Genomic DNA, 27,403 nt, shown 5'->3' with positions numbered 1-27,403 from the left:
GTAAATTTTTCCAAATCATCCAGACAACTTAAAACACCATGCAGGTGTTGTCGCATTCTGGCAATAATGCCTCCAAAACTTGTTGGATCTCCAACTGCAACATCTGAAATTAAGAAGCAACAGAAACATTAATAACTGAATTACATTACTTATTATCCAAGAAAGGCACAAAGCACACTTAAATGCAGGCATGTCAAAACTGCTGGCCTCCAGCTGTTGTGAAACTACATCTACCAGCATGCCTTTTCCCAGTTTTGTGGTCAGAGAATGCAAAATCTGTGTCAGGGCATGCTGGGATGTGTATTTTTTCTCCAGCATGAGGGCCGCAGTTTGGACAGGCCTGCTTTAATGCCTAAGTGACTACATCATGGCTGCTTTAAGGCTAAATCAGTAGCATAATACACAATCCTGCTCAGCAATGTTTTTTTTTTAAACTAGAAAGTGAACCACACCATGTTGTCCATTTTCTACTACGGGAGTTCAATTTAAGATGGGAAGTAGACCATAGCAAACAAACAAATTAAACATGTTATCTTGTAAAAGTGGGCATAACAATTTAATTTCTAATCTTATTGGTTGCTATGGTCAACATCCCATGTTAAAGATAACTACCATCTTAGTAAATGTAACACCATGTTGCCATTCATTCACATCTGGACTGAAGAGAATTAAATTTAAGGAGGTTTGGTCCTGCATGATCACACTGCATATCAACATCTTCTGAAGGACTACATATCCTAGCATGCCCACAATCCATGTAAATCCAGTTTCCGAAATAAGGTAAAACAGGTTTAAATTTTACAAATTAGCATTTTGTGAGTGTAACTTTAACACCACAAATCATTGTGTTGTTCTGCTTGCTAACAAAGTGAAGCATGTGTTTTTTAAGTGCAAACATTATGAATAGAGAGGCACAAGTGTAAAAGACTAACAACATACTAAACTGCACTCAGCTATAAATGTTTTTGTGAAAAATAAACACATATTAAACTATGTAGTCCTGGCAACCCTGTCAAACTAATTAGTGTCGACCTAGAGTGGACACACAACACATTGCACACATAAACACTACATATAATGATACTCTAAAAAATATCAATGCAACATGAACACCATCAATAATTAATGAAAATGTGTACCTTGCTAGCTGATTTAAAACAGTACAACAGTGCATGTTTGTACATTGTAAGTGTAAGTAGGTCATATTTTGAACTGAAATGTAAAAACACTTACTTTCCTCAGCAACATTAGGGTCACCACTGACCCCATCAGGGGCTTCTTCTGCCCATTCTGTGGGTGGTGAAGGCAGCTGGATGGGGGAAGGAGGAGGGATTGGTGAAGGAGGAGGGATGGGGGAAGGAGGCTGGATGGGTGAAGGAGGAGGGTTTGGGGAAGGAGGAGAGATGGGGTAAGGAGGAGGGTTTGGGAATCTAATTTCTGAGGGTGGGTCTGATTGAGAGGGCGAGGGGGGCGGAGAGAATGTTAGGCCAATAGAGGGTGAGGGGGGCTGAGAAGGGGAGTTGGAAGTAGAAGGAGAAGGGGACTGGGAAGGAGGAGAAGGGGTCACAGAAAGAGAAGGAGAGGTGGGCTGAGAAGGGGAGTGGAAAGGGGAGTGGGCCTGGGAAGCTGAGGGGGCCTGGGAAGCTGAGGGGGCCTGGGAAGCTGAGGGGGACTGGGAAGCTGGGGGGCCTGGGAAGCTGAGGGGGACTGGGAAGCTGAGGGGGACTGGGAAGCTGAGGGGGACTGGGAAGCTGAGGAGGACTGGGAAGCTGAGGGGGCCTGGGAAGCTGAGGGGGACTGGGAATCTGAGGGGGATTGGGAAGTGGAGGGGGAGTGAGAAGGGGAGGGGGACTGGGAAGTGGAGGGGGAGTGAGAAGGGGAAGGGGGCTGAGAAGCTGCCTGATGTGGGCTCACTGGATGTCTTTGCCGTTGTGGTCGTCCTATAATGATATTTGTGGGAAAATTTTATTTGCATGTTAAATTACATACTAAACATTTGTAAATTACACTGTTCTGTTCCATGTAAAAATCACATTTTTTTTTATTTTTTTTAACAACACATTTTAAAAACCTCTTCATGTTGGCCCCAGCAACCAAAATGTTTCAAATAAATTATTTGGACGCTCATTCCTTAATATATTTCATTGAGTCATATTGATTGGTCTAGGCAACATCACCAGATCACTATTCAAGCCACCTTATTATATAGACACCACTGATCAAGTTTTTGGGTACAGTTTCCTGCCTGGGTATTAATTCTGTACAACATGCACTTGTTTGGTAACACTTTGACACAGTCAGTACTGTTTGCCCTAACCACACACACTGTCCTATTTTTAAAAATTGTTCACTCAGTGTTGCTATTAACCTACCACTTAGTGTAAATTTGCTAATTTTATGCTAATAATCTTATGTAATGTAACTTACTGCGTGCATGCATTTCCCTGATTTGCTGGCGGATCTCCGCCAACAGTTCTGGAGTCCTCCTGCGGAGATCACTCCATCTCCTCTCCAGCTGGATGATTGTCCGCCTGCTGCGGACGCGAGACCGCAGTAGGTGGCGGACCTCCGCGTAGGCCTCGCGCTTAACCCGATTTGGGATGAAGCGCCCAACGCGGCCTACGCGGCGGTCCATCACCGCAACCAGGACGCGGAGCTCCCGCCTGGTGAAAGGTGCCGCACGCATCATGGCAATGGCGTTTTCCTTATTTGGGCATATATTTATAGTGTCTGTTAGCATGTGATTGGTCCAAAATCTATGCTGTCATTTCTAATAACTTTATTGATCTTTGCAATGCTGGGAAGAGCAGAGTGTTAAATCGCACGAGCGGAAATACGCAGTCGCAGAAGGAATAAAAAAAAAAAAACCCCAACACAAACACAGACACAGACACACACACAGTTTTGTTTAAATTTCGAAACATATCTGTGTACTCACCACAGTTTGTGTGATCATTCAGCTGGACAGTCACAAAGTGGTCAACATTCATTTTCATTTGTTTGTGTGTTTGTTTAAAAAAACATGTTTTTAGGAAAGAAAACAAATAAGGACACTATTTAGCAACATAACATTATTATATTTGCAAATAACACATTGTAAGCTTAACCTGTTTACGGATATTTTTTATAAAAAATATTACAGATTCCCACACACCAAAATAATTACACAATGACCTTACAATAGCTTAAAAAAATACAACATTACAAAATGAACATAAGCATACTGTGTTTTTTTATTTTGAATAAAAAAAAACAAATAAAAAACTATACCTGAAATATTCTGCAACAATGCTTGCCCTGACTTGGCTCCCCCTCCGTGTAACACTCCCCCCACCGAAGTGTCGGACAACCCCTGGCTCCTCATCAGGCAATTCCTCTGTCTGAGGAAGCTCTACGCTACTCCTTACCGCGATGTTGTGTAGTATAGCGCACAGGACCACTAGTTTACTTGCCATCTCCGGCGAATACATGATGTCGCCACCAGTGCGGTGGAGCACACGAAACCGCCCTTTAAGGACCCCAATTGTGCGCTCCACCAGCTGTCTAGTGGCAGTAAGCGCGGAGTTAAATGCCATCTGTGGTCCTGGCCTGGGATTACGGTAAGGAGTCATGAGCCAGGGGGTGCAAGGATATCCACGGTCTCCTGTTTGATGAGAAGTAAAAATTAGAAATAGTATATTCCGATAATTTGGTAAAAATGACAGGAAATTATGTTGGCCAACTCACCCAATAACCACATGTCTGCTCGTTGACTTGATCTTAATCTGTGCCATATCCCTGTTTGTCTAATGACATACGCATCATGTGAGTTTCCTGGAAACTTGGCATTCAGGGAAAGGATCTGGAGGGATGGCCCACAAACAACCATTACATTCAGAGAATGAAACAGTTTCCTGTTTCTAAAAATGTCTTCATTATGTCTTGGTGGCTGAATAGCTACATGTGTGCCATCCACAACCCCAATAACATGTGGGAAGCGACTACCACCTTCCTCAAATTGCCGCTTCACCACATCTAGGGCACCAACATCCAAAGGCATAGCAATAAATTGCTTAACCCGCTTTAGGAAAGCCTGGCTGACACGCCGCAGGACCTTACTGAACTGGCCCTGCGACATGCCAACCAGGTCTCCAACTACATGCTGAAAAGACCCTGTAGCCAAAAAATGTAACACAGCAAGGAATTGTGTCAATGGTGGTATTGCTGTAGGATACCAAATTGAAGACTCCAGATCACTCTCTATTATGGAGAGAGTGTCTAGGATTAGATGTGGTGGCAGCTTGTATCTACGCACAACAACATCATCTGGCATCCCAAAAAGTAGGACACGGGTTCGGAAAATTGGTGGCCTAGCACGCCTCCGTTGCCTTGGTTGATGAGGAGCCGGTTGTGGTTGTGGGGCTGGCGGTTGGGGTGGGAGTGCTGCCGTGGGTTGGGGTGGGAGGGCTTCTGCTGCCACAAACACTGCCATCACACACTTTAAAAAAGATTAACACATGTTGAATAAGACAAATGCAAAGCCAAAAAACTAAATTTAAAAAAAAAACAAAAAAAAAACGGGGTGTCAACTTACTGCAGGAGCATAAGACATTTTTTCTGGGTTCAATTCCGTGAAAATGTGAAATTGAGACAAAAAAGGATAAACACAAATTAAAAGTGTGAAACCTACATATTGTTTAAAAAAAAAAAAAAAACATAATAAGACCATCAAAGACATCACAAACACCTAAGTATAAATTTACAAAAATCGGTTAGACATCTCTAAAAAATTAAAAAACAAAGTTGGCCCTTTAGTAGCTAGTACAGGCAAGAACAGCACTACTTTGCAGAACAATCCTGGGAAAAATAAGATTAATTATAATAAAGATGGCTGACAAACATAAGCAAAACACTTTGAACAAACACAAACAGGCACCAACACAGGCAAAGGGGACTTACCTGCTCCAAAGAAAGAAAATAAATGCCAATTAGTGTTCGAGGTCACACTAATGAACTAAAAGAAAACGGGTTTAAGTCACCACAAATAAGACACCTACAAGAGACCAAAAATGACAGTAAGAACAACATAGAGACCATTAACACAAACAGGCACCAACACAGGCAAATGGGACTTACCTGCTCCAAAGAAAATAAATGCCAATTAGTGTTCGAGGTCACACTAATGAACTAAAAGAAAACGGGTTTAAGTCACCACAAATAAGACACCTACAAGAGACCAAAAATGACAGTAAGAACAACATAGAGACCATTAACACAAACAGGCACCAACACAGGCAAATGGGACTTACCTGCTCCAAAGAAAGAAAATAAATGCCAATTAGTGTTCGAGGTCACACTAATGAACTAAAAGAAAACGGGTTTAAGTCACCACAAATAAGACACCTACAAGAGACCAAAAATGACAGTAAGAACAACATAGAGACCATTAACACAAACAGGCACCAACACAGGCAAAGGGGACTTACCTGCTCCAAAGAAAGAAAATAAATGCCAATTAGTGTTCGAGGTCACACTAATGAACTAAAAGAAAACGTGTTTAAGTCACCACAAATAAGACACCTACAAGAGACCAAAAATGACAGTAAGAACAACATAGAGACCATTAACACAAACAGGCACCAACACAGGCAAAGGGGACTTACCTGCTCCAAAGAAAGAAAATAAATGCCAATTAGTGTTCGAGGTCACACTAATGAACTAAAAGAAAACGGGTTTAAGTCACCACAAATAAGACACCTACAAGAGACCAAAAATGACAGTAAGAACAACATAGAGACCATTAACACAAACAGGCACCAACACAGGCAAATGGGACTTACCTGCTCCAAAGAAAATAAATGCCAATTAGTGTTCGAGGTCACACTAATGAACTAAAAGAAAACGGGTTTAAGTCACCACAAATAAGACACCTACAAGAGACCAAAAATGACAGTAAGAACAACATAGAGACCATTAACACAAACAGGCACCAACACAGGCAAATGGGACTTACCTGCTCCAAAGAAAATAAATGCCAATTAGTGTTCGAGGTCACACTAATGAACTAAAAGAAAACGGGTTTAAGTCACCACAAATAAGACACCTACAAGAGACCAAAAATGACAGTAAGAACAACATAGAGACCATTAACACAAACAGGCACCAACACAGGCAAATGGGACTTACCTGCTCCAAAGAAAATAAATGCCAATTAGTGTTCGAGGTCACACTAATGAACTAAAAGAAAACGGGTTTAAGTCACCACAAATAAGACACCTACAAGAGACCAAAAATGACAGTAAGAACAACATTTTAACATTAGTCCACACAACAGCAACACTGAAGCACAGGCTTAGTGTTAAAAATGTACAATCAAAATATATATTTACAAAATTAAACATTTAATAATCCAAAAGCAAAAAAAAAAAAAAAACAGGAAAATTGAACAAGACGAATGCACGAATACTCACAAACGGAATTTCGCAAAAAGTATGCAATACTGTCTATATGCTAAACGCGAACAAACGGACAAAGGTATGCTTGACAATTACTCACTCAGAAAAGTACTTTAGCACCTTCACGCACGGGCCAACAAACCAAACTGCAACTACGACAAACTACCAACACTCACAGCGTGCAAAGTAGGCCCTTAAATAAGCAGTGCAATCAATAGCAAGATTACCATACTGTACACCTGTGTGAATGAACGCGTCGCACGTAGGTATAAATAGGCACACACCTGGGCGTACACACGTCATCTCCAACATGGCTTCTCGTGAGGAATTAACAGCAGAGATGGACCGCATTGCACAGCAGCAGATGGCATTGGCGAAAAAACGCCTAGAGTGCCAGAAACGGATGTTGGAATACGCCTCTGCGAATTCTGAACAGGCAGGACCTAGTACTCTGCAAATGTCAGGTTCTGAGCCCCAACAATTGAGTGGGGATACCCTGCCACACACACATACTGGACAAACTGGGAGGAATCAGCATTAGCCACACAAACACAACAGACAGAAGCTGCTAGTGAGGAGGAAGATGGTGAGGAGCAGCAGGAAGAAATCTCACAGGCTACCTCCAGATGTAAGAAAAGACAGCCAGCATTCACTAAGAGGGAGTTGCGTGTCTTGGTCACGCAGGCCATGACCAAAGTACATAGAGGCCCCAAAAACATGGGTGCTGCTACAAAAGATCGCATCTGTAGGGACATCACACATTCTGTGAATGAAGTTGGCTCTGTCGTCAGAACATCGCAGGAAGTTAGACGACGGTAAGTGCATCTTGCCAGTCCTTTTTCTGTGCTAAGTTGTCTTAAAAATGCAGTGACATGTGATGTTATGTATAGCAAACAGAAGCAGAACATGTGTCCTAGATATTTACATACACAAATAATAATACTCTACTTTGCCCCTCTTTCACAATACATATGTAGGTGGGCCGACTTCAAATCCCGCCTGAAGGCAAAGAGGTCTGCGGAGTGGAATGCCTCAAGGGCTACAGGGGGAGGACCATCTGTCGCTGTGGAGTTTACAGACTTGGAGGAGATGGCGATGCCCTGTATCAGTTATGAGGAGGCCCAAGGGGTGTCAAATATGGACACGGACCTGCCTGAGATCCTGACGGGACATGACTTGCCAGGTAAGTTTACACATGTATTTGTCTGCAATTTAAACAGTATTTATAAAATTAAATCTAATTTTTTATTGTACTCTTTTCCCACACATTCTTCTATTTGCTTGCCACAAAACACAGCACAGGGGGATGATCAGTTTGAGTCACAGGAGGGTTATGTGGCTGAGGCTGAGGTGGAGGGACCTAGTGGGTCTGCCAGTGTGGGGCCACAAATCCCACCTCTGCAGGTTCCTACTGGCCCCCCCACCCAACCCTCTGCTATCCTGGAGATCCTGCTTGAAATCGCTAGGTATGGTGAGAGCCTAAATGCGTTTCAAGACGGGATCCTCTGGGAGGTAAGCCAGATAGCTGTCCGGCTCACTGAGCACCGAACCAGTGTTGAGCAAGGTGTTGCTCAACTCTGCCAAGGTTTGGCAGAGATCAGGCAGGGCCAAGAACAACTTGCCTCCTCATTCCAAAGCCTTGCAAATAACATCTTGCAAGGGCTCCAGGCCATCGCTGTCTCCCTTGCCCACAGTGGCAGAGAGCCACCCACATCGGCTCCCTCCCCTGCCCCTGCCCAGGAAGAACAGCCCACTGGGCAGGCCCAACGAAGGTCGCTCCGCAGACCAAGCCAAGAAGAACAGCCTCAGGCGGGGAGAAAAAAAAGAAAGTGATGTCTCTCCAGATGGGCAGCACCCATGTTTTTCATGTTGCCTCTATGTTATTTTGGAGTTGGCTTGTGTGGCCAGAATGGATAACTCCCTCTTAGTGAAATGTATTATTTATGTTTGGAGGTATTGTAGCCTGTGAGTTTTTGGGTATAAACACCAGAGCCATCTTCCTCTTACTAGTGTGCTATGTATTGTTGTGTTTGTGTGGTGGATCCTAATTCTTTCTCAGTTGTGGCAAAATTTTTGTGTGGCAGGGTGTGTAATATGTATTATTTTTGATTACAAATTATAATTTAGTCAGAAGCTGAATTTTGCAGAGTACTAAGTTCTGCTCTATCATTTGTGTCAGTGCCATATGCTTGCTGCTTGGTCCATCTCTGCCTGTGAGACTCACGTGTAGCCATGTTGTTTTCATGTTGTGAAATCTTACTACAGTAATAAAAAAAAAAAAATTAAAAATTGTGCAATTTATTCAAGGTAATGCATTAGGTAAATGTTAGTTCCAGAAAAATTAGGTCAGCATATAGACACTTGTGGACCAATCTGCAATTTCTCCCACAAAATTGCATCATCCAACAAATACAGGTATGCTTTGCACCACACTTTAATGTCCATATTAAGTAAACTGACACAACACTTTTTAGATTTATCTATTGATCAACAGGACATCATTTAAAACATTGTCAAATATTATAAACAAAAATTAATGTTACATTTCTGACAAAATGAAAGGGTATGCTGCATTATTTGGTTGTCGGTTTCTTTAGCAAAAATGTTGCAGCTTTAAATTTAAATGTTTATTTCACTTGTTTGTATTTGTTATTCTTACAAACATTAAAAAAAAAATTAAAAATGTTTACACACCAACTTTAACACTAAAAACAACCTTATTTGGCAGTGTGTGTGATTTATATGTGAGTAGAATAAACATGTAATGTTGGTTCAGACAACTGCTATTTGCTAACTTTCATCTGCGCAGTAATTAGCTAGTAATTGGCCCAGTGGCGTCACAAGGCGGGTGCGGGGGGTGCGGCCCGCACCCGGGTGTGACACCTGGAGGGGGTGACACCAAATGTCAGCTCCTCCGTAGTGACAGGAGCCAGGTGCTGCAGTGTGAAATTCCGCTACAGCACCCGGCTCCTGTCATAGCAGAGGAGCCGACAGCACACTGAGACCGTCTCTGGGGGAAGCCCAGCATCTCCGGAGATGCTGGGCACGCCCCCAGAGTGACGATACCAGTATCCCCGCGAAGCCACGCCCCCTAGCTGTAAGGCCACGCCCCGGGGCGCGCACCGGGTGTCACCACACCTGGTGACGCCTCTGAATTGGCCATCAGATGAATGTGCTCTCCAATTAACAGCTAATTACTGCATACACACTTGGTAACAGTACTTCGCAAATGTAGAGTAACTGCAGACCTACTCGGCTGCTGCGTGAAGGTTGCTACGGTTTCCTATGTTAGATTTAACAGCGACAAGGTATAATTGCGAAAAACACGCCCATTGCGAGTTGCATACTCCCACACTGTACGCCCACTTTCACGCCCATGTCGGAGCATTGCGAAGTCTCGCCTCCGCCACGCCTCCGCCACGCCTCCGCCACTCCTCGTTTTCGTTTGCCAGTTACGTGTTGGTTTAAATTTGGCATTTTTGCACTAATGTCGTACGTATGTACTCGCGCATGCGTATTTACGCTTTTGCGCATGCGCAGACACTTAGTTTTCGTACATTTGCGATGCGATGAATCTCAGCGACCAACTCGGAATGAGGGCCCAAGTTCCTAGGGTACCATCATCTAAAAGATTTGAGAACTGACTTTACTGTGTCTGGGTCCAAAAATAATTCATCATTTTGACCTCCCAACGTGACCCTTAAACAGTGGCACCATTGCGGTCAGTGGCACCCAGTGTGTCGTTAGTAACTGTCCACACAGCAAAGGAAAGCGTGGCTGAAAAGTGGGCGTGTACTTAAGACATCCTGTTTTTGTCACTTTGGGGGCATCAGGCGCAAACACCGTATTTCTGGAGGTTTTTTTTCCAAAAGTTTGATTTTAGAGCGATTGTCGTCAGCCCATGAAGTGTGCATAATTAGACAAGCTGTAGTCTGCCCCAAACAAAGGGCAGTTTATATAATACTGGCTGTTTATTTCCCACTTCATCTATAACAGTCAGTCGATTAACAGATGTGCTGAGATCCTGGCCATTTCCGAAGACTCACCACTGATTGATAATAGCCTAGAGTCTATTATAGGTAGAGATGTGCACCGGAAATTTTTCGGGTTTTGTGTTTTGGTTTTGGGTTCGGTTCCGCGGCCGTGTTTTGGGTTCGAACGCGTTTTGGCAAAACCTCACCGAATTTTTTTTGTCGGATTCGGGTGTGTTTTGGATTCGGGTGTTTTAAAAAAAAACAACTAAAAAACAGCTTAAATCATAGAATTTGGGGGTCATTTTGATCCCAAAGTATTATTAACCTCAATAACCATAATTTCCACTCATTTTCAGTCTATTCTGAACACCTCACAATATTATTTTTAGTCCTAAAATTTGCACCGAGGTCACTGGATGACTAAGCTCAGCGACCCAAGTGGCCGACACAAACACCTGGCCCATCTAGGAGTGGCACTGCAGTGTCACGCAGGATGGCCCTTCCAAAAAACACTCCCCAAACAGCACATGACGCAAAGAAAAAAAGAGGCGCAATGAGGTAGCTGTGTGACTAAGCTCAGCGACCCAAGTGGCCGACACAAACACCTGGCCCATCTAGGAGTGGCACTGCAGTGTCAGGCAGGATGGCCCTTCCAAAAAATACTCCCCAAACAGCACATGACGCAAAGAAGAAAAAGAGGCGCAATGAGGTAGCTGTGTGAGTAAGCTAAGCGACCCTAGTGGCCGACACAAACACCTGGCCCATCTAGGAGTGGCACTGCAGTGTCACGCAGGATGGCCCTTCCAAAAAACACTCCCCAAACAGCACATGATGCAAAGAAAAAAAGAGGCGCAATGAGGTAGCTGTGTGACTAAGCTCAGCGACCCAAGTGGCCGACACAAACACCTGGCCCATCTAGGAGTGGCACTGCAGTGTCAGGCAGGATGGCCCTTCCAAAAAATACTCCCCAAACAGCACATGACGCAAAGAAAAAAAGAGGCGCAATGAGGTAGCTGTGTGAGTAAGCTCAGCGACCCAAGTGGCCGACACAAACACCTGGCCCATCTAGGAGTGGCACTGCAGTGTCAGGCAGGATGGCCCTTCCAAAAAATACTCCCCAAACAGCACATGACGCAAAGAAGAAAAAAAAGAGGCGCAATGAGGTAGCTGTGTGACTAAGCTCAGCGACCCAAGTGGCCGACACAAACACCTGGCCCATCTAGGAGTGGCACTGCAGTGTCAGGCAGGATGGCCCTTCCAAAAAATACTCCCCAAACAGCACATGACGCAAAGAAGAAAAAAAAGAGGCGCAATGAGGTAGCTGTGTGAGTAAGCTAAGCGACCCTAGTGGCCGACACAAACACCTGGCCCATCTAGGAGTGGCACTGCAGTGTCACGCAGGATGGTCCTTCCAAAAAACACTCCCCAAACAGCACATGACGCAAAGAAAAAAAGAGGCGCAATGAGGTAGCTGTGTGACTAAGCTCAGCGACCCAAGTGGCCGACACAAACACCTGGCCCATCTAGGAGTGGCACTGCAGTGTCAGGCAGGATGGCCCTTCCAAAAAATACTCCCCAAACAGCACATGACGCAAAGAAAAAAAGAGGCGCAATGAGGTAGCTGTGTGAGTAAGCTCAGCGACCCAAGTGGCCGACACACACACCTGGCCCATCTAGGAGTGGCACTGCAGTGTCAGGCAGGATGGCCCTTCCAAAAAATACTCCCCAAACAGCACATGACGCAAAGAAGAAAAAAAAGAGGCGCAATGAGGTAGCTGTGTGAGTAAGCTCAGCGACCCTAGTGGACGACACAAACACCTGGCCCATCTAGGAGTAGCACTGCAGTGTCAGGCAGGCTGGCCCTTCCAAAAAACACTCCCCAAACAGCACATGACGCAAAGAAAAATGAAAGAAAAAAGAGGTGCAAGATGGAATTGTCCTTGGGCCCTCCCACCCACCCTTATGTTGTATAAACAGGACATGCACACTTTAACCAACCCATCATTTCAGTGACAGGGTCTGCCACACGACTGTGACTGAAATGACGGGTTGGTTTGGACCCCCACCAAAAAAGAAGCAATTAATCTCTCCTTGCACAAACTGGCTCTACAGAGGCAAGATGTCCACCTCATCATCATCCTCCGATTCATCACCGTGTACATCCCCCTCCTCACAGATTATCAATTCGTCCCCACTGGAATCCACCATCACAGCTCCCTGTGTACTTTGTGGAGGCAATTGCTGCTGGTGAATGTCTCCATAGAGGAATTGATTATAATTCATTTTAATGAACATCATCTTCTCCACATTTTCTGGAAGTAACCTCGTACGCCGATTGCTGACAAGGTGAGCGGCGGCACTAAACACTCTTTCGGAGTACACACTTGTGGGAGGGCAACTTAGGTAGAATAAAGCCAGTTTGTGCAAGGGCCTCCAAATTGCCTCTTTTTCCTGCCAGTATACGTACGGACTGTCTGACGTGCCTACTTGGATGCGGTCACTCATATAATCCTCCACCATTCTTTCAATGGGGAGAGAATCATATGCAGTGACAGTAGACGACATGTCCGTAATCGTTGGCAGGTCCTTCAGTTCGGACCAGATGTCAGCATCAGCAGTCGCTCCAGACTGCCCTGCATCACCGCCAGCGGGTGGGCTCGGAATTCTGAGCCTTTTCCTCGCACCCTCAGTTGCGGGAGAATGTGAAGGAGGAGATGTTGACAGGTCGCGTTCCGCTTGACTTGACAATTTTCTCACCAGCAGTTCTTTGAACCCCTGCAGACTTGTGTCTGCCGGAAAGAGAGATCCAAGGTAGGTTTTAAATCTAGGATCGAGCACGGTGGCCAAAATGTAGTGCTCTGATTTCAACAGATTGACCACCCGTGAATCCTTGTTAAGCGAATTAAGGGCTCCATCCACAAGTCCCACATGCCTAGCGGAATCGCTCTGTGTTAGCGCCTCCTTCAATGTCTCAGCTTCTTCTGCAAAAGCCTGATGAGGGGAATGACCTGACTCAGGCTGGCAGTGTCTGAACTGACTTCACGTGTGGCAAGTTCAAAAGGTTGCAGAACCTTGCACAACGTTGAAATCATTTTCCACTGCGCTTGAGACAGGTGCATTCCACCTCCTATATCGTGCTCAGTTGTATAGGCTTGAATGGCCTTTTGCTGCTCCTCCAACCTCTGAAGCATATAGAGGGTTGAATTCCACCTCGTTACCACTTCTTGCTTCAGATGATGGCAGGGCAGGTTCAGGCGTTTTTGGTGTTGCTCCAGTCTTCTGTACGTGGTGCCTGTACGCCGAAAGTGTCCCGCAATTCTTCTGGCCACCGACAGCATCTCTTGCACGCCCCTCTCGTTTTTTAAATAATTCTGCACCACCAAATTCAAGGTATGTGCAAAACATGGGACGTGCTGGAATTTGCCCAGATTTAATGCACACACAATATTGCTGGCGTTGTCCGATACCACAAATCCACAGGAGAGTCCAATTGGGGTAAGCCATTCTGCGATGATCTTCCTCAGTTGCCGTAAGAGGTTTTTAGCTGTGTGCGTATTCTGGAAAGCGGTGATACAAAGCGTAGCCTGCCTAGGAAAGAGTTGGCATTTGCGAGATGCTGCTACTGGTGCCGCCGCTGCTGTTCTTGCGGCGGGAGTCCATACATCTACCCAGTGGGCTGTCACAGTCATATAGTCCTGAGTCTGCCCTGCTCCACTTGTCCACATGTCCGTGGTTAAGTGGACATTGGGTACAACTGCATTTTTTAGGACACTGGTGAGTCTTTTTCTGAGGTCTGTGTACATTTTCGGTATCGCCTGCCTAGAGAAATGGAACCTAGATGGTATTTGGTACCGGGGACACAGTACCTCCAACAAGTCTCTAGTTGCCTCTGCAGTAATGATGGATACCGGAACCACGTTTCTCACCGCCCAGGATGCCAAGGCCTCAGTTATCCGCTTTGCAGCAGGATGACTGCTGTGATATTTCATCTTCCTCGCAAAGGACTGTTGGACAGTCAATTGCTTGGTGGAAGTAGTAAAAGTGGTCTTACGACTTCCCCTCTGGGATGACCATCGACTCCCAGCAGCAACAACAGCAGCGCCAGCAGCAGTAGGCGTTACACGCAAGGATGCATCGGAGGAATCCCAGGCAGGAGAGGACTCGTCAGAATTGCCAGTGACATGGCCTGCAGGACTATTGGCATTCCTGGGGAAGGAGGAAATTGACACTGAGGGAGTTGGTGGGGTGGTTTGCGTGAGCTTGGTTACAAGAGGAAGGGATTTACTGGTCAGTGGACTGCTTCCGCTGTCGCCCAAAGTTTTTGAACTTGTCACTGACTTATGATGAATGCGCTGCAGGTGACGTATAAGGGAGGATGTTCCGAGGTGGTCAACGTCCTTACCCCTACTTATTACAGCTTGACAAAGGCAACACACGGCTTGACAAATGTTGTCCGCATTTCTGTTGAAATACTTCCACACTGAAGAGCTGATTTTTTTGGTATTTTCACCAGGCATGTCAATGGCCATATTCCTCCCACGGACAACAGGTGTCTCCCCGGGTGCCTGACTTAAACAAACCACCTCACCATCAGAATCCTCCTGGTCAATTTCCTCCCCAGCGCCAGCAACACCCATATCCTCCTCATCCTGGTGTACTTCAACACTGACATCTTCAATCTGACTATCAGGAACTGGACTGCGGGTGCTCCTTCCAGCACTTGCAGGGGGCGTGCAAATGGTGGAAGGCGCATGCTCTTCACGTCCAGTGTTGGGAAGGTCAGGCATCGCAACCGACACAATTGGACTCTCCTTGTGGATTTGTGATTTCGAAGAACGCACAGTTCTTTGCTGTGCTTTTGCCAGCTTTAGTCTTTTCATTTTTCTAGCGAGAGGCTGAGTGCTTCCATCCTCATGTGAAGCTGAACCACTAGCCATGAACATAGGCCAGGGCCTCAGCCGTTCCTTGCCACTCCGTGTGGTAAATGGCATATTGGCAAGTTTACACTTCTCCTCCGACGATTTTATTTTAGATTTTTGAGTCCTTTTTTTACTGATATTTTGTGTTTTGGATTTTACATGCTCTGTACTATGACATTGGGCATCGGCCTTGGCAGACGACGTTGATGGCATTTCATTGTCTCGGCCATGACTAGTGGCAGCAGCTTCAGTACGAGGTGGAAGTGGATCTTGATCTTTCCCTATTTTTGGAACCTCAACATTTTTGTTCTCCATATTTTAATAGGCACAACTAAAAGGCACCTCAGGTAAACAATGGAGATGGATGGATACTAGTATACTTATGGATGACGAGCGACTGCCGACACAGAGGTAGCTACAGCCGTGGACTACCGTACTGCGTCTGCTAGTATAGACTGGATGATAATGATATAAAAAATATATATATATCACTACTGCAGGACAGGTATATATTGTATAATGACGGACCTGCTGGACACTGTCAGCACTGCAGACTCCTAAACTACTAGTATGAAGAAGATATAAAAAAAAAAAACCACCACAGGTAGGTATACAATTATGGACGAGCGACTGCCGACACAGAGGTAGCTACAGCCGTGGACTACCGTACTGCGTCTGCTAGTATAGACTGGATGATAATGATATAAAAAATATATATATATCACTACTGCAGGACAGGTATATATTGTATAATGACGGACCTGCTGGACACTGTCAGCACTGCAGACTCCTAAACTACTAGTATGAAGAAGATGGAAAAAAAAACCCCACCACAGGTAGGTATACAATTATGGACGAGCGACTGCCGACACAGAGGTAGCTACAGCCGTGGACTACCGTACTGCGTCTGCTAGTATAGACTGGATGATAATGATATAAAAAATATATATATATCACTACTGCAGGACAGGTATATATTGTATAATGACGGACCTGCTGGACACTGTCAGCACTGCAGACTCCTAAACTACTAGTATGAAGAAGATGGAAAAAAAAAAAACCACCACAGGTAGGTATACAATTATGGACGAGCGACTGCCGACACAGAGGTAGCTACAGCCGTGGACTACCGTACTGGGTCTGCTAGTATAGACTGGATGATAATGATATAAAAAATATATATATATCACTACTGCAGGACAGGTATATATTGTATAATGACGGACCTGCTGGACACTGTCAGCACTGCAGACTCCTAAACTACTAGTATGAAGAAGATAGAAAAAAAAAAAACACCACAGGTAGGTATACAATTATGGACGAGCGACTGCCGACACAGAGGTAGCTCATAGGCGTGCGCAGCACATTTTATTAGGGGGTGCACTGTTGGAGGTGTGTGTCTAGCATCGCCTTTTGGGCGTGTCTAGCACCATCTATTGACGGTTAATGCAATATAAAATACCCACCCTTGTACCAATCCTAATAATGCAGATGCATTGTCAGATGTTTTGGTGTGCACCAAACAAACACCCCTGATGGCACTCACTGCAATTGCACTGTTCCTTCTCAGCCTGGTCTGGCTCCCCCTTTCTTTCACCTGACACTGACAGTCACAGATTAGTACTGCTGCTGCTGGAGAAATGCGTGACGTGTCAATGCTGCTGCCGACCGCCTGCCAGTATTGAACGCTGGCTGCATGCTGCTCCTCATCAGTGGCTGGCATTTGCATAGAATAGAAGGAGAGAGGTGGGCGTGTGGCGGGTGTGACGGGTGGGCATGCGAGCAGCATGACATCATCACAACACATCACGCTGTTTTTGTACATGGAGGTGGAGCCGGGAGTTTGAAAGCCAGTGGCAGTGGAACCCTTGATTAACCCAGCCATCCAGTCAGTAATGCAGTTATGACAGGGTGCCTGCTCGGAGATCACTGCATCAGGCATGTGAGATCGGGGTACCGGACATTAGGGGGTGCCTGTGCGCACCAGGCACACCCCCTGCGCACGCCTATGAGGTAGCTACAGCCGTGGACTACCGTACTGCGTCTGCTAGTATAGACTGGATGATAATGATATAAAAAATATATATATATCACTACTGCAGGACAGGTATATATTGTATAATGACGGACCTGCTGGACACTGTCAGCACTGCAGACTCCTAAACTACTAGTATGAAGAAGATAGAAATATAATGAATGACGGACCTGCTGGACACTGTCAGCAGAATGCATTTATAGAATAAAAAAAAAAAACACCACACGAGTGTTTAACTTTTTCAGGCAGACAATATACTGGTGGTCACTGCTGGTCAGTCACACTGGCACTCTGGCAGCAAAAGTGTGCACTGTTAAATATGTACTCCTGCTATAACTGCTCCCCAGTCTCCCCCACAATTAAGCTGTGTGAGCAGTGAGCACTACTCAGCACAGTCAGATATACATAGATGATATTATCATGCAGCACACTGAGGCTGAGCACAGATATGGTATGTGACTGTGTATCGGTTTTTTTCAGGCAGAGAACGGATTATATTAAATAATAAATAAAACTGGTGGTCACCACTAGTATAACTATCAGCAAAACTCTGCACTCTCTGAGTACTCCTAATGCTCCAGTAAATCAAGTGTCTCACTCTCTATCTAAACGGAGAGGACGCCAGCCACGTCCTCTCCCTATCAATCTCAATGCACGTGTGAAAATGGCGGCGACGCGCGGCTCCTTATATAGAATCCGAGTCTCGCAATAGAATACGAGCCTCGCGAGAATCCGACAGCGGGATGATGACGTTCGGGCGCGCTCGGGTTAGCCGAGCAAGGCGGGAAGATCCGAGTCTGCCTCGGACCCGTGTAAAAAGCGTGAAGTTCGGGGGGGTTCGGATTCCGAGGAACCGAACCCGCTCATCTCTAATTATAGGCCCTAGACCATTGGAGTGAAATGCCCCCTAGTAGCCTATTTGGGGTCAGGGATTTGCATATCTTGTGATAGAGTTGGGTCTAGTGAACATCTGGAGGCTGCAATGCCCTAAATTGATGCAATATTCCTGTTTTTCGCATACTTACCTTTCCTTGCCTAGGAATCTTCTGCCACTGGTCTCCAGCATTACTGCACCATTGGTAGTGGATGTGGATTGTAAGGCCTGTGATATTTTGGAACACTCTATGATGGCTCATAACTAGGGTTTAGCAACCATAGGTACATGAAGTGCAGCTGCTTTGGGGCCCAGAGATGAGGGGGGCCACCTTCCCTGTCACAGTTACATGTGTTGGTACCAGTGGAGCTCCTGCTGTCTTGGACGAGGGGGACTGCCTGTGCTGTAGTCCGAAGATAGTCGGAATTCTGGACTGCCAGAGTCGTGGCGCATGAATTTAAGAAATCCTACCTCCAGATGTCCCATTAGAAAGAGGCCAATGCTAAAGTGGATGACTGCCGTTAATGGCCTTTCCTCTAGGTCACAGGTTCTCAAACTCGGTCCTCAGGACCCAACACGGTCCATGTTTTGCAGGTCACCTGTAGATTTTTGAAATGTGACAGTTGGTGATACACAGTGCAGCTCCTGGGTGACATGGAAAATGTGAACCGTGTGGGGTCCTGAAGAATGAGTTAGAGAACCACTGCTCTAGGTGGTTTGGAACACTTTGGGGGCAGGCCCCATCCTCCTTACCTGGGTTATATAATTGTAACCAAAACTTAGAGAATTCCCCCTGTATGTGTCTGCCCCAATGAGGCCACTCTCCTTTGGCTATAAACAGCTCTTGCGTGCACACAGGCCTAACTTCTGGTTACTAGAAAGCTCCCTGGAATGGGATGTTGTGTTCTCAAAAAATAATATAATAAGTAAAAATAAGACCCACCGCTAGCAAATAAGAGTGTAATAACAATGAATAACAATATATCAATAAATTGGCAGAAAAAATATATTTTTTAATTATAATTAAATCTGTGGTCTCCCCTGGACTCAGGGTCCCGTGTGCCCATTATAGATACGCCAATCAGCCAAAGCCAGGCAGCCTGCCCTGGAAGATGCAGACCCTGTCCTTACCAATCCCAGAAAACAGGAACAACACACCTCCATTTTGGGAACGCTGATCACTGTGTGTTACCTCACAGGACTCGTTCTGCACATGCAGGGAATGGGTCCTGCTCATGTGCAGTCATCCCACAAACATATGGTTTACGTACATCCCTGAATCAAGCCCCCAAAACAGTAATTCAATCAATCCAATGAGCTTGTTGCCTCTGTATGTATAGGGAGAATCTTCACCTTAGCGTCCTTCCAGCTGGAGTTGTGGAAAGTATGACATGTCAATGATCACATGAAATAATCAACAGACAACCATAGCGCAATTACTTATGCTGCATACAGTACCCTTACATCCTCCATAATTTGTCAAACCACAAACAGCAGCTGTACATGAGCCAAATAGTGCAAAGGTCCTGACGGAGAGGCGCACGCAGGTGCGGCTGTGTCTTTATGCTAATGCCGCAGCTGATAATCTTCCTACTGGGGCACCGACCGGCTGAGGCACTAATCTGTAGTTGTGTGTGTTAAGAAGCACCATCGGTCGCAGCATCAAAGCTTGCACTAGCCCTATGGTAGATGCAATTTCGCCAACATGGCCTTCTGTGTCCTCAGCATGGGATGCAATAAATTTGCCGGCTGTCGGGAGAACGGCGGTCAGGATACTGATGCCGGAATCCCGACAATCGACAATGCCAGAATCCCAGCACACAGAGGCTATTCCCACAGCGAGCCACCGAGTTGGCAGCATGGCGGGCGCAGCGAGCCCGCAAGGGGACTCTAACGCTTGCCCCACTGCTGGCATTCTGGCAGGAGGGATTCCGCTGTCGAGATCTTGACAGCTGGCATCCCGCCCGCCTGTAAATAGTATGTAACCCCTCTGCACGACCGCATCTGTTTAGACCCCACTGTTACTTCCCCCCCTGTTACTTCCCAAGAACACGCTCTGAAAATATTTTGCTCTGCTTCCGTGTCTCTGTATGGGAAACATTGGTACGCACACTTAGGTAGTCATTCCGAGTTGATCGCTAGCTGCATTCGTTCGCTGTGCAGTGATGAAGCAAAAAAAGGGCACTTCTGCGTATGCGGCGCAATGCGCACGCGCGTCGTACTATTACAATGAATGATGTAGTTTCACACAGGGTCTAGCGATGCTTTTCAGTTGCACTGGCAGCCGCAGAGTGATTGACATGAAGTGGGCGTTTCTGGGTGTTAACTGACCGTTTTCAGGGAGTGTTCGGAAAAACGCAGGCGTGCCAGAAAAAACGCAGGCGTGGCTGGGCGAATGCAGGGCGTGTTTGTGACGTCAAAACAGGAACTGAACAGTCTGAAGTGATCGCAAGCGCTCAGTAGGTTTTGAGCTACTCTGACACTACACAAAAAAACTTTGTAGCCGCTCTGCGATCCTTTCATTCGCACTTCTGCTAAGCTCAAATACACTCCCAGTGGGCGGCGGCATAGCGTTTGCACGGCTGCTAAAAACTGCTAGCGAGCGATCAACTCGGAATGACCCCCTTAGTGCGGCTCTTGCGCAGACTGAAAACACTGGACTCTTGGGTCCGACATCACCACTGCGTCCATCTCTAAATCCAGCCCTAAATGTTCCAGCAGAACATAGGCCCTCATTCCGAGTTGTTCACTCGCTGCTAATTTTAGCAGAATTGCTAATAGGCTAAAATCCGGCAGTTCTGCGCATGCGTATGCATCTCAGGGCGCACGCGCTAAGCAAATTTACACAAAACTGTGCTATTTTACTCACAGGCGAACAAAGCTTTTCAATCGCTCTGCTGATTTACAGGAAGTAGGTGTTTCTGGGTGGTAACTGCCCGTTTTCAGGGAGTGTGCTAAAAAACGCAGGCGTGCCAGGTAAAAACGCAGGAGTGGATGGAGAAACGGAGGAGTGGCTGGTCGGACGCTGGGCGTGTTTGTGACGTCAAACCAGGAACTAAACGGACTGAGGTGATCGCAATCTAGGAGTAGGTCTGGAGCTACTCAGAAACTGCAAGGAAATTGCTTTCGTTAGCAATTCTGCTAATATTAGCAGAATTGCTAATCTTTCGTTAGCAACTGCTAATCTTTCATTAGCAACTGCTAATCTTTCATTAGTAATTCTGCTATGCTAAGATACACTCCCAGAGGGCGGCGGCTTTGTGTTTGCATTTCTGCTAAAAGTAGCTAGCGAGCGAACAACTCGGAATGAGGGCCAATGTGCTTTATTACATTCAGTAAATTCGACACCACAGCATTCCTCTAATCGATGGTGGGCATACAGATTATACCAATGCACATAATAATAGACCGTGTTCATTTGTTATGAATAAGGGCCTTATTCAGACCTGATTGCTGTGCGAAATCGCACAGCGGTTGATTATCGAATAGCTGCGCATGCGTCTGGATTGTAATGCGCAGGTGTGAGGCCAAACTCGGAAAAAAAATACTGCTTTTTTTATGGCTAGGCAAACGCAGATTAATTGACAGGAAGCAGACGTATGGGGGTGGTAACTGGGCGTTTCTGGGAGTGTCAGGAAAAAGGCAGGCGTGTCCAAGCATTTTCAGGGCAGGTATGTGACGTCAGCTGCGGCCCCGATCAGCCTGTCTGTATTGCACTGTAGGAGTAAGTCCTGGGCCACGCACAGACTGCACAGACTGGATAAAGTATTCGATGGTGAGTGAGTTGCAAACGGATTTACAAAGCTTTTCGCCCGACGTACGCAGACTTGCACGGGCGGTTTTTCACTCTGTCTGGGCGGCAACAATCCGATCGCAGACCTCAGTGTGCCTGATTCATGGCTGTAGGCAAACCCAAAGGTTTGCGTACAACTACAATGGTGGTAGGACCGCACAGGCACACGAGCCGTACTGCGTATGTGCAGAATGGCCCTAAGGCAATTCAACCATCATATCACATTTGTTTCTAAAATTTCATGCAAGATGCCATGGATAGGAGTGCCAAGGTGGGGGGAGGGGGATGTGGGGGGGGGGGGGGGGGGGAGTGAGTACTTATTACACAAGTCCAGGCCTGATGGAGGGCAAGAGTGGTGTGCGGACTGCACCGGGTGACACGGACAGATTCAAGCATTCCGATTGGTGGACATATTACAGGCACTTACCAAGGGAAGACCTCCACTGCTGTGATTGGTAACAAACCAGCACCAATGAGTTTGCATTAGTGGGGTGAGCACTGTACTGTGCAGCCATACTCTGCAAGTCTGGGTCTGGTGGCTGAGAGGCTGGAAAACGATGTATAAAACTCAAAGGGAACGCGTAAGGAATATCATTTACCTACCTATCTCTTGCCCACCAAATGCAACCACTCACTGTGTGGCCTGACACTGCATATTGTACCAGACCACCAGTCCCTGCTGCACTATATAATATAACATTTTGTTGTATAAAGAATAATAATGTGAGTATCAGAAGTACAAGTTCTTATGTCAGATAAATGAATAGTTCCCTTTAAAGCTTGTGTCTCTCCCTTGGGGCACGGTGTGCCTGTCAGCTGCCCGACCTCTGCTGTATCCATGACAGGAAACACACGTCACGCAGTGTAATTTCTGTATTACCCGGGATGACTGTTGTGGCCTCATCTCTCCCCAGTAAACGTACATAGACCCTGCAGCACAATAATATTCCTATCATCCTGCATTTACACAGCGCTCTACAGTCACAGAGTGTTCAGTCTCAATTCTCCCTGCCCCCATTACAGCTTAGAATATAAGGGCCCCATTTATGAATGAAAAATAACACAAGTGCCATTTTTCAATTGGTATCACTGTGATACGAAAGAAAATGCAGCTGGTATTCAGCAACACTTATCTCTCCGGCGAGGTCCAGCCTACCGCTGCCAGTGACAGGCTGCTGAGTCATGCGTATGCGCAACGGCCAACCTGCGCATGTGCACGACTCCTTCACCCGGCGGGGTCCCAGCAATGCCCAGACGGCTTTGTTGAAAAAGAAAGGCAGCGCTGGGTCACCATTGCCGGCAATAAGGCCATACCGCTCTCGCCATTTATAACTGGCGAGAGCGGTACAGGGGCAAACAGCAGTAAACTTAGTTTACCACCGTTTGGTGAATACTGAACGGATGACGTAACTCCTTTAGTGAGTGCTAAAGGGCTCAAGCATCGTTGATAAATGCTGCTACATGTAAACAATCTTACACAGTCACACACTCAGGGGCAGGGCTAAAACCAAGTTGGATAAAGGTACTCTTACGTTGCCAGCAGGAGGAGCAAGACCGGAACATGGTACCCAGAATGTTCCCTCATGGCCTCGCTTCACTCGCCACCAGGTTACTAAAGGGAGAAGTTGTTGGGGTGGATAGTGAAAGTACTATCCTGCTTTTCTTGCTCCTCCCCCTGACCTCAGAGGTCCTTTAGCCCACTTGGTTCTAGCATCTACCCTTTGAGCATGCTGTGATAGAGAGTGAGGGGGCTGAGATTGAGCTCCAAGAGAGCTGCTTACAAAGAGAAGCAGCAGCATTTGTGAGGGACTGTGTGTAGAGGACAAATATGGAGCAGTGACAAAGTTTGGAGAGGAACCTGACCAATCCCTTTTCCCAGACCACATGATCCCTGTTGGACCGCTGCAGTGAGTGTGAATTAGGCTGTTACCGACAGGACAGATAACGGGAGTGTCAGTGATCCGATCCAGAGGTGGAGTAGAACTGCCAGAAGACCCGGCACTCGAGTAACCCTAGTAGTCACGTAAGCCAAATACCCTCTGTAGTAGAGTATAATCTCCCCATACTGACGTGTAACACGCTCACCCTGACTATTGGTGGAGAATAAGTGAAGGATCTTACTTCATGTCAGGCTGTCACTTCCAAGACAGACTTTTATTGGTGACTCGCCTGTTATAAAAGAGGTAACATTGATAAGGATCAAGAGATTCAAGCAGTGTTTAATTTCGGGGTCTGAGAGCACCTTGACATAGTGACTTTTTGCACGGAGCAGCAAGGGGTAGCGGCATAAGGTTAACAGAAGCTCCAGATGCTATTGGGAACTGTACATTTATAGAGAACATCTAGTGACCCTGACCAAAATCAGAGAGTTCATTTGATGGACTAATCTCTCTCTCTTCAGTGAAAGCATCTGTAAACATTCATCATTTCTATTACGTCTGCCGGAACGCAGTTATGTGACACGAACCCAACCCCATCTGCCACATGATACTTACAAACTCCCCTTACTATGGATTGACTGTGGACAGGGTTGGACTGGCCCACAGGGGAAATCCCCGGAGGGACCTACGGCATGGGGTTCCACCTCCTTCTCTATGGATCAAGTTACAGACTGTGTACTTGAACTATATATATATATATATATATATATATACATATGTTACCTTACTATACTTGATATATTTATCAAGGGGCCCAAACCATTCACTCTCTGAAGGTTAGCCAAGCCTCTGTGGCAGCTGGCCACACCTACTCTGGAGACTGACCATGCCTCTAAACATGGGCCCCTACAGCTGCATTCCCCCGGTGGGCCCTTTACACTTAAGGTGGGTACACACTGGCCGATATATCGTCCGTTCTCTTGAACGGCCGATATATCGCGGGTCCGTCGGCCAGTGTGTATGGGCGATACGTCTGTGAACTCCGTCATTTACAGACGTATCGCGTCGGCCCCGCAATACAGCTGACTGCCAATATATCTACCGATATATTGGCACATCGGTGTGTGTGTGTGTGTATGGGCGGTCGGCCCGTACCTGCGCCCTAGGGCTCCAATGGTAACTTAAAGGCACTTTGCATATTCAGTTTATCCGTACTTAATAATATACTATGGATAACATGCTCACGTAGGACTAATGACAATACAAAGTGAGGGTGGTGAGAATTGTGTCTTTAATCATGGACATGTCTTGATACGTACCAATGACTTGGGCTTCTGTAATAATCAGTCACTGTGTGAGACAATAGAACTGACTGGGTGAGCTGGAAGCATTACAGTCCTTTTATTAATAAAATGTATTGATCATCTCAAACACTATAAAACATTTGACCTCTGTAATAGGGAGAGTATGAAATGTCTTGTTGATCAGAAGCAAACTCTGGCCCTACAGACCCTCATTAGCTTGGTTGGACTTTGGTCAGTGGCTCCTTATGATACATTTAAGCTGCCGGGAGAATCCGGTTCCTCTGTGTGACACATACCGGGGTTGGTGACCCGGGGCTGTGGGGTTATGTCCTCAGAGTCTCTCTGGTGTCCATTCACATACATAGAGACGTCTCCATCTGCCGCAGTTGTAAGAGTCTTGTTTCTGCAGGAAAGACACAAATTACAGGAGTAGTGTCATCTACAGCAAGTATCCTGAGGTGAGATAGGGGAGGATGATATCATCTCTCTTTTACAAGATATTTTGAGAATGATGCTATAAGAGGGGATCTCAAACTCCCAACACTTTGGGGGGTATTCAATTAGGGCCATTTTTTCCAGTGCCAGATTAAGGTCTTCATGGGCCTGGAGCTGAAATTTCTGTAGGGCCTATTGTGTATCGCTGTAAGGGTTCTGACCAGCATGGCAGAGCTTCGTCTACTAATATGGTAGTGTGACCTATTTTGTACGTATTAGGCGTGTGTCACGGGCATATTAACAGAGGAGGAGGCCCGTGTCCATCCTCCTCTGTCGGGCCCCTCCTCTGCAGCCTGGTCCCTTCAGTGCAATAGAGTCTGAGCACTAGAGGGACACAGCATGCGCACATCTCCGGGGTAAATGGTGTGGCAGCCCTCTTCCCAGAGATTTCCTTACTGTGCATGCACTAATCTCTGGAAAAAAGGCCACCTAAACCTAACCCCCCCTGCGCCGCAGCCTAACCCTCCCTCCGAAGCTTAACCCTCCCTCCGCAGCTTAAACCTCCCTCTGCAGCTTAACCTACCCCCCCCCCCCCAGCAGTGGCAAACGCAGGATTTCTAGAGGGGGGTTTCCAAATGCAATCCACAATCTCCCACATGGCGGAACATGAAATATAGTATTATTATTTAACACAATATATGGTCTATAGTATAGGCTGCATCAAACATATTTAAATAATATAAATAAGTAATCAGGAAAAGGTTAAACATACTATAAATAAATACATAAACATAATAGAACCAGTACTACACTTTCTATGCAAACATTCTCCCACCTCATGGTAAGGCTCCTGTTTCTTCTTCCTGGTAGCTACTCTCTGGTCCAGTGCACTGATTGAGGACTCAGAAACACACACACAGCAAACTTGGTAGAAGAAGCTTCTATCACTGGGCATGTGCAGCAGGTCTGCTCTGTCCCTTAAATTGCATGATGTGGCGGTAACTCTAGTAATCGTATTATATACCATTGTTATTTTTGTTATAATTTGCGCAACGGGTGGTATTCATGTGACCGCCGGTCAGCTGACCGACAGTCACATGACCTCCTCCACGAGCCCGACGGCTCACTTTCCCGATGGTCGGCATGCCGACCAACAGGGACTATTTCCACTCGTGGGTGTCCACGACACCCATAGAGTGGGAACAGAACCCGTGGCGACCGCAGGTCGCCACCAAGCCCGCAACGTGGCTGCACTTGCCCTTCCCCGTCGGTATGCTGCCGGGATCCCGGCGTCGGTAAGCTGACCGGCGGTCAGCCATACTACACCCTTGCGCAACATGCCAAGAGGAGGGGGGTTTCTGGGCAACCAGAAACCCCCCCTGCGTTTGCCTATGCCCTGCGGTTTACCTCTCCTGTGTCCCGGCACATGATCTTTCAGGATCCCAGTGGTGGGGATTTTCGGTGCCGGGCTTGTGACCCTAACCAGGATGCTGATGTTGGCATTCCGAGAAGTGTCGGGATCCCAGCGTCGTGTTTCGACTGCTGGGATCCTGACCACTGGGTATGTATGTGCACCTCACCATTGTTAATGTATCTGATATCGATTACAACACACATACATGCAACCAGCTGGTTAAAAACTACAAGTTCCAGCATACCCTGGGTATTTCTACAGCTGTAAAAACACTGGTTGCTAAAACCTAGTGCATGACATTGTTAATATTTGGTATAAATAAACGTATATCATGTACAGCA

At 46.3% G+C, this 27,403-nt stretch overlaps 2 protein-coding genes across 4 annotated transcripts in view; both read right to left on the bottom strand.

Moving 5' to 3' along the window:
* Positions 1-23,629, bottom strand: LOC134911852 (putative nuclease HARBI1). 3 transcript variants are annotated; one of them, XR_010176898.1, is made up of 6 exons: positions 4,574-4,629; positions 3,727-4,477; positions 3,271-3,643; positions 2,939-2,960; positions 1,234-1,940; positions 1-103 (listed from the first exon to the last, which is right to left on the bottom strand). XR_010176898.1 is itself a non-coding variant. In XM_063919839.1 (5 exons), the coding sequence occupies exons 1-4, from the start codon at positions 4,589-4,591 to the stop codon at positions 2,957-2,959; spliced, it is 1,146 nt and encodes a 381-aa protein (XP_063775909.1). In that variant the 5' UTR covers positions 4,592-4,629; the 3' UTR covers positions 987-1,940; positions 2,939-2,956. The 3 variants fall into 3 exon arrangements, 1 of the variants encoding a protein (XP_063775909.1); XM_063919839.1 differs by lacking the exon at positions 1-103 and having other exon boundaries at positions 987-1,940; XR_010176899.1 differs by lacking the exons at positions 2,939-2,960; positions 3,271-3,643; positions 3,727-4,477; positions 4,574-4,629 and adding an exon at positions 23,562-23,629.
* Positions 23,630-25,202: 1,573 nt separating this feature from the next.
* The window catches only part of LOC134910569 (solute carrier family 22 member 7-like), a 143,128-nt gene continuing 140,927 nt past the window's right edge, over positions 25,203-27,403 (bottom strand). Inside the window, exon 10 of the mRNA XM_063918760.1 lies at positions 25,203-25,616. Coding sequence (XP_063774830.1) covers positions 25,457-25,616 — 160 coding nt within the window. The 3' untranslated portion in view covers positions 25,203-25,456. The remainder of the gene's footprint in view (positions 25,617-27,403) is intronic.

Source organism: Pseudophryne corroboree, chromosome 4 (assembly GCF_028390025.1).
Source record: "Pseudophryne corroboree isolate aPseCor3 chromosome 4, aPseCor3.hap2, whole genome shotgun sequence".
Classification (NCBI taxonomy): Eukaryota; Metazoa; Chordata; class Amphibia; order Anura; family Myobatrachidae; genus Pseudophryne; species Pseudophryne corroboree.
Note: the sequence above shows the minus strand (reverse complement) of the source record. Positions and strands in the feature narration are given on the sequence as shown.

Coding starts and splice junctions, on each gene's coding strand:
- LOC134911852 (XM_063919839.1), bottom strand. Junction 3,644..3,726: donor AGCAGACATGTGGTTATTGG/GTGAGTTGGCCA, acceptor CTCATCAAACAG/GAGACCGTGGATATCCTTGC.